Below are 13,460 nucleotides of genomic sequence, written 5' to 3'. Positions count from 1 at the left end.
ACCCTTGGGCTCTACAATTAGTTGCCAGCATGTCTCTTAATGTGTGAAGGAGTCAGCTTTACACTTTACACGCATACCAGACATTTTCCTCAAGCCTTCAGAGTCTCCCTGTCATGCAAACAGTTGGTCAAAGTCCACCAGTGCAGATCGTTTTGGAAGGAATATCTTTCTATGCACAACAACTACGCTTTTGGAAAAGTTTTTTTTTGTTGTAAATTTTATTTTGGGCAAATATATGAAACATTACAGTTTTTAGACGTGCTTTTTAGTTTGTGTGTGTCTAGTCTTGTGCATTAAAAAGCAAGGTTTTAGGTCTGTGCTCAAACCGATGACCAGCTCCAGTGCCCAACAGTGGGTAATAGAGGCTTTTGGTTTGTCCGTCCATCTATCCATCTGTTCATCCATCCATCCATCTATCCGTCCATCCATCCGTCTATCCGTCCCTCCGTCCATCCATCTATCCGTCCATCCATCCGTCTATCTGTCCATCCGTCCATCCATCCATCCATCCGTCCGTCCGTCCATCTGTCTGTCCGTCCATCCACCCGTCCGTCCATCCATCCGTCCGTCCGTCCATCTGTCCATCCGTCCGTTCATCCGTCCGTCCGTCCATCCATCCCTCCATCTATCCGTCCATCCATCCGTCTATCCATCCATCCATCCATCCATCCATCCGTCCGTCTGTCCGTCCGTCCGTCCATCTGTCTGTCTGTCCATCCATCCGTCCGTCTGTCCATCCATCCATCCGTCCATCCATCCATCCATCCGTCCATCTGTCCATCCGTCCATACATCCGTCCATCCATCCATCCATCTGTCCGTCCGTCCATCCGTCCATCCGTCCATCCGTCCATCTGTCCATCTGTCCATCTGTCCATCTGTCCATCTGCCCATCTGTCCATCTGTCCATCTGTCCATCCGTTTTCTATGCCGCTTATCCTCTTTAGGGTCGCTGGGATAGCCGGAGTCTACCCCAACTGATTACCTGACTGTGTGGCCAGCATGGTAACCACTCGTCCACCATGCGGTGTCAGAAAAAATTTATTGTCTTGCGTTTTACATTTTAAGAAAACATGAAGTTATTGTGGCGACACGGCACGAGTGGTTAGCGCGCAAACCTCACAGCTAGGAGACCAGGGTTCAATTCCACCCTCGGCCATGTGTGGAGTTTGCATGTTCGTGGGTTTTCTCCGGGTACTCCGGTTTCCTCCCACATTCCAAAAACATGCTAGGTTAATTGGCGACTCCAAATTGTCCATAGGTATGAATGTGAGTGTGAATGGTTGTTTGTCTATATGTGCTCTGAGCTCACTTGTAAACAAACATTTGGTGAGTGATTTTGCGTGCTACTTGTACCAAATGGTCCGCAATGACGTGGAAAAAAACCCCCATCGAGCACACACCTTGTCGGCCACCTGAAACTCCACATCGCTACCACGACTTCTTGTGGTTTGCCTTTAGTCACCTTACACTCCTATTATTCATTGTTTGCACCGCATTGCAAGTTTTATACTGTCATCGCTCGAGACAGCCACGAGCTAGCAACCTCGCAAGGTAACCGATTAGACTTGAATTTATTTATTCTAAACATCTAAAGAGGCCAAAAGCTTACCACTTCCACACGAGTTCAGAGGAGAACTTTTTTTCCCAGTCAGTCATGTTGAACATGGCTGACTGACTTAATGTCTGAATGTTTTGTACCGTTACTGCCGCAGAGTGACCAGAATACTACATATCACTTGTATTTAAATTTTTTGACTGATAATAGACCATAATATACCATAAAACAGTCATAATAAATCCATTAATTAATTTGTAAAACCTGCGAAATAGTGAGGGAATGATAATGGAACCGCAATATTGCAAGGGATGACTGCATTGGGACTGGACATAAAAAAGGGTGTGTGCGTATCTGTTGTGTCCAGCAGAGGGCAGCATTTCTCCGACATTGGGTCACCTTTAAGAAATGGAAAGTAGGTTGACATTTGCCAACTGGCCAGAAGGTCTTCTTCTTGTGTTTTTGAAGCATCTGCTGAGGGTTTTTGCAGACCAGCATGTGGAGCATCAGCTATGAGTGCAGTTGCAAGATAACATTTACGCATCTGGCCTGTATGAATATATCTCAATTTTTTATACTTAAAAGTATAGCTAGGCAGAAAGAAATGGTCAATAATTCTGTGTTGAAGTGAGTGTATACATATTTTAACCAGTCTCCTTTCAAATAAATACAATATACAATGAATGCAAACAATGAATACAGTTGATGTTTGCTAAATACAAGGATGAAGTGTCTTGAACCAGTCATGATGTGCTATATATATCACTATATTGACACTTACTATGGTACACATTATGGCATTGGATGCTCATATCACCTCGTACAATAAAAATTAAAATTCAAATTCAAATTAAGTTATATTAGGAAAGCAGGAAGTGAACAAATGTAACAGTTACTGATTGTAAAAGTACCAGATGGATTTAATAAGGAGAAATATGATCTCAGGGAAGAAGTACATTTGAAACACTTCTATGCTAGGACTACGTTAAAAAGCCATAGCATTTCAGTATGTGGAAATTGAAATTTGTGAAAATTAAAATTTGTGAAATTAAAATTTGTGAAATTAAAATTTGTGAAATTAAAATTTGTGAAATTAAAATTAAAATTAAAATTAAAATTAAAATTAAAATTAAAATTAAAATTAAAATTAAAATTAAAATTAAAATTAAAATTAAAATTAAAATTTATTAGGAAAGCAGGAAGTGAGCAAATGTAACAGTTACTGATTGTAAAAGTACCAGATGGAGGAGTAGGATTTAATAAGCTTTGCTTCTTCCTACTCCTTTTGGACATGTGGAACTGTGAACTGATTATGGGATGCATTCAATTGTAATCTGATGCATGTTCAAATGAAATAAAACCATTACTATTTCCATTACCATAAATACAGCACTCAATTAGTCCACAGTTTCTCAGGTCACCCCGCTACCCCCCACAGGAAGGGACTATGATTGATTTCTAGTGTGCATCAGTTCAATGTCCTGCCATGGACTTGTACTGTCAACAACTAATTAAGACACATTCCTCATTTGTAGGAAGAACATGAGCTGAAATGCAAACATGCAGCTAGTCTGGGTTCTTGCCCTCGGTCCTATCAGACTTGCAAAGACATCACATGGTGCTTAAGCAGAACTTGGGTCAGGCGCTTGGGAATATGCTGGCCAATGTTCTCATTTATCAAAGACGGTTCAGTGTCAATGGCCTCCTTTATCCACCGACTAGCATGCACTCCTTCACTAAATACTTTCCTTTTAACTATTTAATGTAATTGGAAATACATATGAGTACATATATACTGCAGTATTTCATGTTTGTAACAGTGAAGCCTGCATAGCTAGCAAAAGATTCCGCAGATTTTGCAGATTCTGCAGATTCTGCAAAATGTAAAAAGGTTTCTGTACGGGTTATTGTGTGTAGCTGCTCTACAGGAGTCCATAACTCAATACAAAGGGTGGAAAGATGATCATAATAGGTCCCCTTTAAGGCTCGGTCACAACCGGTCTTATGGGCTCCTACTATGCTGATTTTCGAACTGCAAACTGGCTGCAGAGTTCCTTTGTCATGTCATACGTATGGACAATTTGGAGTGGCTAATTAACCTAGCATGTTTTTGGAATGTGGGAGGAAACCGGAGTACCCGGAGAAAACCCACGCATGCACGGGGAGAACATGCAAACTCCACACAGAGATGGTCGAGGGTGGAATTGAACCCTGGTCTCCTAGCTGTGAGGTTTGCGCGCTATCCACTCGACCGCCGTGCAGCCCCCATTTAAATTCTAAAAAATGTAAATTTGGGAAAAAATAAAAAGTAAAACTAGGGCTTTCAATGATTACATTTTTAAATCAGATTAATCACGGTTGTCAAATTAATTAATCATGATGCTACCATTTTTTTTTCACAAGAGGTACAAAGAGGTGATGATGCAACTCCACAATAGAAAAGAGCATGTACGGTGTGTTGTGTCAGTCAAAATCATCAAAAATGGCAGGATTGAATGAGTTAATCACAATGTTACACTATGTTTGAAAAATGCCAATTTTTACTGTATTTCATTGAAAGAAAGACAGCTGGGGTAGGCTCCAGCATAGAAAATGAATACATGGATGGTTTCTTTCATAGCAGAATATTTGAATCCGACTTTAACTGTCATGATGAGCAGTTCAAAGACACCACGTCATTAAAGTTGTGTTCATGTTTTGAGTGAATTTTCTAGGATTTACCAGCATACTTAAAGGGGAAGTGCGCTTTTTGGGGGAATTTTACCCATCATTCACAATCCTTCTGTGAAACATGAACACGTATTTCTTTCCCTTATCTGTGCATTATAACATGAAAAAACGAGTTAATATGAGCTAGCTTAAAATGCTGTCATTGGTCTACACCAGGGGTCTCAAACTCAATTTACCTGGGGGCCACTGGAGCTAGGGTCTGGGTGAGACCGCATCAGGTTTTCCAAAAAAAACAAAACACATTTATTAAAAACAAAAAATGAATAAACTTTGATTTGGTTCCAATTTTCTACAATAAAAGCTCTGATAAAACATTCCACTGTTCTCAAATATCGTACTTTTTATTTTTCTACACAAAATAAGATGAAAAATAAATAAACAAATCAAGAATAAAGAAAATCAATCAATCAGTAATAAATAAATAAATATAATAATAATAATAAAAACGTAAGAAAGCACATATAGTTGGTGGGTAGACAAATGATTTTTTTCAGATTAAAATGAACAAAGCATTATTAGAGCCCTGTAGACATGACAAAACACGACTATAGTCACATTTATACTCTTTTTATTTACAACATATTGCACAACTGCAGGGTCTTGAGACACATGCTAACTCGCAAACTAGAGAGCTAGCGACCTAAACGGTAGCCTCCAAGTTATTTCCTTTAAACTTAAATAGCCAAAAACTTACCACTTCCACACAGATAGGGAGGATAACTATTAACAATTATTTAACCTTTAACATGAACATGAATCAAACGTAATAATTTTTTCTGGGTACATGATACCATACAGCATCCATATCAAACTTGCGCGGGCCGCATTAATGTTAAACTTTCGTATAAACTAGTGTCCTGCGGGCCACATTTGGCCCGCGGGCCGCGTGTTTGAGACCCCTCTCAAAAAAACTTGCCGTATTTTGATGATTTAAAACACCACGCAAACTTATTTTCGAGGTGCATTGATACACATACTTACGCAACACTTACGCTGTCCTAATTGGGATGGCTGTGTCTTCCAGCACGAGACATGTTGACGCTTTTGATGTGTTCAGGTCATAATAAAGTTATACAAGAGTGCACTGCGGCGTAGCTTGCCATGATACTTACGTATGAATTAAGACTTTACGTATTTAATTAAATGAATTAGTTAATGATTAGTTAATAATTACACACAAGTACACACTCTTAAAGGTATTTCAACACAAACTCATCCACTTTTTTCTTCCCCATGACTGAGACAAGCAATACAAATCAGAAACTGAAAGACCGCCCAAGGATAACGCTGAACACATGATTTGTCAAATATTGCCAATGAGAGAGAGCGAGCAAGAGAGAGAGAGAGCGAGCGAGAGAGAGAGAGAAGGCAAATGACATTAAGGCAGAGAGAGGCTGTAATAGACATAAAGCATGTATCAGCTATGAGAGTATTAAATAAGCTGAGGGTTGCATTTCTTTGCCAGAAGGCAGGTGTGTGTGTGTGTGTGTGTGTGTGACGGAAAGAGGGAGGGAGCTAGAGAGAGACAAACGGGAGAGGGTGAGACAGGTGAGGAAACAAGCAGTTGGAAAGGGGGAGTCAAGGGCTAGGACGTGAAAGCGTGACTCCTTCCAGTAGTTCCCTCTCCTCCCTTTCTCTCTTCCTGCCGTCCATCTCTCGGTCCTCCCATCCTGTCCGTGTACATGACTGATCCAAAGGACGATGTTGAAGTTCCGTGTGGACCGGCGAGTCAGGTAGGTGGATGCAGAAGGGAGGAGGAAAGAGGACACAAGGGGAGGTTGGCTGAGGAGTGGCCAGCATCTTGTAGGTCAGAGACAACTGCAATGCAGTAGCAGTAGGAGAGCATAAATGTACAGTATGCATAGAATGCTGAGCTTTGTGGCGAGCCAGCCGTACAAAACATTGTCTTACTTGATGGATTTGTCAATCATGAGAGTGCGTAGTCCTCCAGCCTAAATAAAGCATCGCCATTGGGGGGGGCCCCAATGGCGATGCTTTATTTATTCAGGCTGCTGTCATAAATTGTACTCAAATATTTATTTTGACAATTTACGGAACTACAGCTGCAGAATTACACTTTGTATTACTATGGAATTCATAATCAGAAGGTTCAATCTAGCAACATGAATAATAGTTTCAATAGAACCCCCCCCCCCTTTGTGGAGGCTGAAGCAGATATTAGATCAACTTCTCTTCAACTACAAAACTAAAACACACACCAGCAAATACAAATAGACGGTGTAGACATTGAAAGGGTGAACGAAAATAAATTTCTGGGGATCACAATAGATGAAAATATGAGCTGGAAACCTCATATTACAAATATACAACATAAGGTGGCCAGAAATATTTCAGTATTAAAATTAAAATTAAAATTAAAATTAAAAAAAAAATTAAAATTAAAATTAAAATTAAAATTAAAATTAAAATTAAAATTAAAATTAAAATTAAAATTAAAATTAAAATTAAAATTAAAATTAAAATTATTTAAAAAATAAAATAAAATTATCTAACCTGAAAAAAGTTGCATTTGGTTGACACAACAAAGAACCCCTGCAGTCAGTCTATGGGCCCCAACATCAGTCACCCAGTCACTCCGTGTTAACAGTCGACCAGTATTTATGGTAAGTGGCTGGTAGAGCCACCCCTTTTTTGAAATAAATGCCCACAGGCTGTGAGCGTGCGTGTGTTTATCTATGAGTGCCGTGATAGCGTGGAAATGGAAGCACTGATACTGTGCCGTATGTGTGTTAGGAGGCCACTGAGTTACAGTATCTCATGCAGAAATTGGCCAGATGCCCTATGAAAGACACACATCCCCTTACCCCCACACACACACACACACACACACACACATAAAAACACATCCATGCAAAAATTCCACACTCTTTATTGCTCTCTGGTTCTACCATATCTTACTTATTGTGTGGAAATATGGGCTAATAACTATAAAAGCAATCTTCACTCGCTAAATGTACTGCAAAAAAGGTCAGTAAGGATAATTCATAATGCCGCCTACAGAGAACATACTAACTCCTTATTTCTAAAATCACAAATACTTCAACTTGCTGATATAGTTCATCTTCAAACAGCTAAAATGCTAAAGCTAAAATAATGCATAAGGCTAAAAATATATAATTATATATATAAATATATATAAACATATATTCATATATTTATATATATATATATTTATATAAATATATACATATATATATAAATATATACATATATTTATATATATGTGCTATATATATCACTATATTGCCACTTACTATGGTACACATTATGTCATTGGATGCTCATATCACCTTGTACAATAAATTAAAATTAAAATTAAAATTAAAATTAAAATTAAAATTAAAATTAAAATTAAAATTAAAATTAAAATTAAAATTAAAATTAAAATTAAAATTAAAATTAAAATTAAAATTATTTAAAAAATGAAATAAAATTATATTAGGAAAGCAGGGAGTGAACAAATGTAACAGTTACTGATTGTAAAAGTACCAGATGGAGGGGTAGGATTTAATAAGCTTTGCTTCTTCCTACTCCTTTTGGACATGTGGAACTGGGAACTGATTATGGGATGCATTCAATTGTAATCTGATGCATGTTCAAATGAAATAAAACCATTACCATTACCATTACCATTACCAAAATCCCCCATCAGTGGTACCCAGAGCAGTGGCAGCATTGGACGTGCATGCTGCTAAAACAGATGCAGTGCTGCTGTGCTTTAGGCAAGGAACTCATCAGTGCAGTCAAGTGATCACAATATGAGCATCATGATCACATGTCAGCCTCTATACTGTACTCTCAACCGCCATACTTGACCAGACACCACTAACTGCAAAGCACTTTGAAACGACCGTGTGACTCGGCAGCAACATCATTTTTTTTCCAACAGAAATGTCCACGCTATTTTTAGATTTGATTTATATAGCGCCTTTCAAGATATCCAAAGTGCTTTGCCATTCTCCATTCATGGAAAAGTGGCTGCCAATTCAATTCATGTATATTATTACATTGAAAGACCAATATGGAGGCCTAGGTGAATGTCTTGTTGGTATAGGTTGTTTGTCTATATGTGCCCTGTGATTGGCTGGCCACCAGCCCAGGGTGCACCCCGCCTCTCGCCCAAAGACAGCTGGGATAGGCTCCAGCATACCCCCACGAAAGTGAAAGGAGGGGCCTGTTATTGACATTTACTACTTGAACTCATTGATGTCGTTTTAATACTTTATATCCTTTTTGCAGTCATCATGACACCAGTAGACCAGCTGGACCAGCAATGAGTGCAATCCAGCTGCAAGAGACTGCACTAATACTCAGCAAGCAACAGTGAGTGAAGAGACACGGAACGTAATTACATGCATTTTGCACATTTTTCACACTTAGATGTTTCAGACTATGGTAATGGTAATGGTTTTATTTCATTTGAACATGCATCAGATTACAATTGAGTGCATCCCATAATCAGTTCCCAGTTCCACATGTCCAAAAGGAGTAGGAAGAAGCAAAGCTTATTAAATCCTACCCCTCCATCTGGTACTTTTACAATCAGTAACTGTTACATTTGTTCACTTCCTGCTTTCCATAATACAGTTTAAGTTTTTTTGTGACAACTATGTGTACCATAATTTAATGTATTTTTATTTTAATTTTAATTTTAATTTTAATTTTTATTTTTATTTTTATTTTTATTTTTATTTTTATTTTTATTTTTATTTTTATTTTTATTTTTATTTTTATTTTTATTTTTATTTTTATTTTTATTTTTATTTCAACTTCAATAATTTTAATTTTAATTTTAATTTTAATTTTAATTTTAATTTTAATTTTAATTTTAATTTTAATTTTAATTTTAATTTTAATTTTAATTTTAATTTTAATTTTAATTTTAATTTTTTGTCACGTACCGAAGTACAAGGTGATATGACCATACAATGACATATCAGTAACTGTTACATTTGTTCACTTCCTGCTTTCCATAATACAGTTGTAATCCTTGTATTTAGCAAACATCAACTGCTTGTATTGTTTCTTGAATTGGCTCATCGTTGTGCATTGTTTGACTTCCTTACTCAATCCATTCCATAGTTTGATTCCACATACTGAAATGCTAAAAAGTAAAGGCTATTAATTATTAGTTATTAGTACAGATCTTAGAGGACATTACTGTTTCATAGTACATCAGACTGTAAGACAACGTGAAATGTTTGACATGCTGATTGTTGTCTTTGTGCAGGAGCTGTGATTTGGATATGAACACTGCTGTTAAGAAGATCAGTCACACTAAAAGTACCAACATGGTTTCAGAGCTGCCTCAAGAAGTCCAGCCTTGTACCCGAGTAAGAACTACACATGGACAAAAACGTCATGGAGCTTGTGTAAAACAAGTAGAAGCCCACTTTTCCCTTTCAAGTGCACACATTTTGTACCTCTGCTGACTTGCAGACGTCCAGAACAGTCAGAAAGGCAGCCACGTTTGGGAAGCGCTCCAACTCCATGCGCAGGAATCCCAAAGCGGAGGTCACCAAAGCAGGTTGGCTGTACAAGCAGGTGAGCTGTCATACCTGGCTGGCAATTGACCAGTCATGCACACATTGTAGAACTATAATCAGCCATGTTTTTTTTTTAACGAAGGAGCACTTAAAAATTATCAGCAACATGGCATGCTTTTACAATATACGAGCTGAAAACAATTCCATCGGCTGCTTTCCATCAAAAACATGCGACGCTGATAAATGCCTTTCAAACTGGCAACCTCTACATGTGTCATTTAGGGGGGCTGACAAGGAGTGCACTTTGAAAAAGGAACTGCATTTGTTTGGGAATTTTGCCCATCATTCACAATTCTTATGTGAAATATGAAGACATTATTTCTTTACCTTTTTTGTGCATTATTAAAAACAAAAAACAAAAAAAACCTTTAAACTGTATTATGGAAAGCAGGAAGTGAACAAATGTAACAGTTACTGACTGACTCCATCTGGTACAGTAAAAGTACCAGATGGAGGGGTAGGATTTAATAAGCTTTACCATTACCATTACATTACCATTGCCATTACCATTACCATTACCATTACCATTACCATTACCATTACCATTGCATTACAATTACAATTACAATTACAATTACAATTACAATTACAATTACCATTACCATTACCATTAAATTAGCATTAGCATTAGCATTAGCATTAGCATTAGCATTACCATTACCATTACCATTACCATTACCATTACCATTACCATTACCATTACTATTCCATTACCATTACCATTACCATTATAACGCCAGAAAACACGTTAATATGAACTAGCTAACAATGCACGTCATTGGGACACACATATTTAGACTACAAAACCCTCTAAAAAACCTTACAGTACATTTCCGTATTTTTATGATTTAAAGAATTACTGAAACTTCTTGATTTCATATCGAGCATTTACCTTGCGTTACGTCCGCAAATAACAGCAGCATAGATACAGCGAGAACTAGGTATCCACTTCCGTCTTTGAGCGACGCTGACACAAATGGCTAGCGAGGCGTTGTGTTAGTCCGTCAAATAAATCTAGCTGCTACAATAAAAACATCGCTGTAGCTTGGTTTATATAGACGTTTCTTATGTATATAAACTGTCTGGGTTTTTTGAGGTTTTTTTGTGAGGGCTTTAGTGTCAGAATACATATTTCCCATGACGTCCATTGTTAGCTAGCTCATATTAAGTCATTTTCTCATGTGTTCATGTTTCACCAAAGGATTGTGAAGGATGGGCAAAATTGCCCAAAAAGTGCACTTCCCCTTTAAATGTCAATTCATTTTCATCAGAAAACAGAAAGACGTGTTCATGTCTCACATACGCATTGTAGATGATTGGCAAATTAAAAAAGGCATTTTTTTATTCTTCCATGTTATGAACATTCTGATGATGATGATGATGATGATGATAGGATGTGTCCCACCAGGCCAGCAGTGGAGTGAAGCAGTGGAACAAGCGGTGGTTTGTCCTCTCTGACAGATGTCTTTTCTACTACAAAGGTGCGTTAGCTTTGTTTTGTTTTTTGGACTTCACTCTATGATTCTGTGCTGATTTATAGTCTTCATTTTATTTGAGTTAACTTTGTTCAGCATATATATAAAGAAGGTTGTGTCCTGCCATTGATTTATTTGGATTCATGCCTGACCACGCCCACTTTCCCTGCACATGCTTCTCAGATGACTTGAATGACTTCCTTAAAGGGGACCTATTATGCTCTTTCCACTTTTCTGACCCATAAATGTAGATATAATGTTGTATTCTCATGTTAAACCATGCCTAAGGTTCAGATAATGAGATTTGCGCATTTGGAAGTGAGGCCTGAAAAAAGTTTGGGATGGCTCAAAACGCTCGGTTTCAAAAGGTGTGGTCAAACTGTTCCTTTGTGATGTCACAGAGGGATGGACTACCTTATATATAAACTCTTTTACTCTCTTACTTGCTAGCAATGAAAGGGGAAGCTACATTTGTTCACAATTCCAAAGACGCCACCATCAGGTACAAGAGGTTGGAGTTCATGATTCCCAACCAGCAAAAGAAATGCATTTTAATCTGTTAACGGAATTTCACACTGGACTGTTTGGAATATGGGAATATGGAATAGTATGCAGCTGGACGAGCCCAGAACGTCTGACGCCTTTCCAACGTTACTTGGTCATGTCAGAATAGTAAGTAACAGTTTATCAGTGTCCTAACTGTCCTAACTGGAGCAAAAGCACTTGTCTGTGTAGCATTATAGAGTGTGCATAAAGGAAACAGGGTTGCTAATAGTCTTTTCCCACCACAATTAGTAGCTCTACCCGAGTTTTTTTTTACACACCGGTAGTCCCGCAATGCAACATGACGTGTTACTGATGCTGTGCAAAACCCAACGCTAAATGCTAAAGCTACTTACCATTGAGAGACGTCTTAGAGTAACCTCTTTCTTGAGTAACTTTGGACTGTCCAGTCTCTACTTCTGGATCGGATTTCGGATCCAACACATGTGGCTGGATGTTAAAGCCGGACATTTCTATGGACTCGGGAGTGACCAACCACAGTGGAGTGGGCGTGTCTGGAGGCGGGCCGTGGGTGGAATACATTAAAACAGATGGGAACCACGAATCCAAAAACATACAGCTGAATAGTTGCAGATTCCGAAAGAACTAGAAAGCTCTGTGTGCTGGTTATTGTGTGTCGCTGCTCTATAGGAGTCCAGTTGATGTTTCATATTTGTCCAGTTTCTTGATGCCTTTAATGGCAAGCACTTTGGCTCCTTTTGTCAAGACGCTGGTACAAGTTTTCCTGCTTCCACAAGTTGCATTCTTACTTGGCTGATTCACATAGACCAGGGGTCTCAAACTCAATTTACTTGGGGGCCACTGGAGCTCGGGTCTGGGTGAGACTGGGCCGCATCAGGTTTCCCCCCTCCAAAAAAACGCATTTATTAAAAACAATTTTTTTTTAAAAAACATCGCTTTGGTTCCAATTTTCTACAAGAAAAGCTCTGATAAAACATTCCACTGTTCTCAAATATCTTAATTTTTATTTTTCTACACAAAATAAGATGAAAAATAAATAAACAAATCAAGAATAAAGAAAATCAATCAATCAGTAATAAATAAATATAATAATAATAATAAAACGGCAAATAATAAAAACCACATATAGTTGGTGGGTAGACAAATGATTGTTTTCAGATTAAAATGAACAAAGCATTATTAGAGCCCTGTAGACATGACAAAACACGACTATAGTCACATTTATACTCTTTTTATTTACAACATATTGCGCAACTGCAGGGTCTTGAGACACATGCTAACTCGCAAACTAGAGAGCTAGCGACCTAAACGGTAGCCTTCAAGTTATTTCCTTTCAACTTAAATAGCCAAAAACTTACCACTTCCACACGGATAGGGAGGATAACTATTAACAGTAATTTAACCTTTAACATGAACATGAATCAAACGTAATAATTTTTTCTGGGTACATGATACCATACAGCATCCATATCAAACTTGCGCGGGCCACACTAACATTAAACTTTCATATCAAGACGGGGGCCTCAAACTAGCGTCCTGTGGGCCACATTTGGCCCGCAGGTCGCGTGTTTGAGACCCCCGACATAGACCTTTGGTTAAGTAGCAT

General features: G+C 38.1%; 1 protein-coding gene across 11 annotated transcripts in view; it reads left to right on the top strand.

Annotated features, from left to right (window-relative positions):
- The first annotated feature begins 5,216 nt into the window (after positions 1-5,216).
- Positions 5,217-13,460, top strand: part of plekha6 (pleckstrin homology domain containing, family A member 6) — a 54,625-nt gene continuing 46,381 nt past the window's right edge. For all 11 annotated transcript variants that reach the window (XM_078798761.1, XM_078798749.1, XM_078798758.1 and 8 more), the window contains exons 1-5: positions 5,217-6,020; positions 8,548-8,631; positions 9,539-9,641; positions 9,748-9,852; positions 11,263-11,335. In XM_078798761.1, coding sequence (XP_078654887.1) covers positions 5,989-6,020; positions 8,548-8,631; positions 9,539-9,641; positions 9,748-9,852; positions 11,263-11,335 — 397 coding nt within the window. In that variant the 5' untranslated portion in view covers positions 5,217-5,988. The remainder of the gene's footprint in view (positions 6,021-8,547; positions 8,632-9,538; positions 9,642-9,747; positions 9,853-11,262; positions 11,336-13,460) is intronic.

This window comes from Doryrhamphus excisus, linkage group LG18, assembly GCF_037039965.1.
Source record: "Doryrhamphus excisus strain RoL-2023G ecotype Guam linkage group LG18, RoL_Dexc_Guam_v1.1, whole genome shotgun sequence".
Taxonomy (NCBI): domain Eukaryota; kingdom Metazoa; phylum Chordata; class Actinopteri; order Syngnathiformes; family Syngnathidae; genus Doryrhamphus; species Doryrhamphus excisus.
Note: the sequence above shows the minus strand (reverse complement) of the source record. Positions and strands in the feature narration are given on the sequence as shown.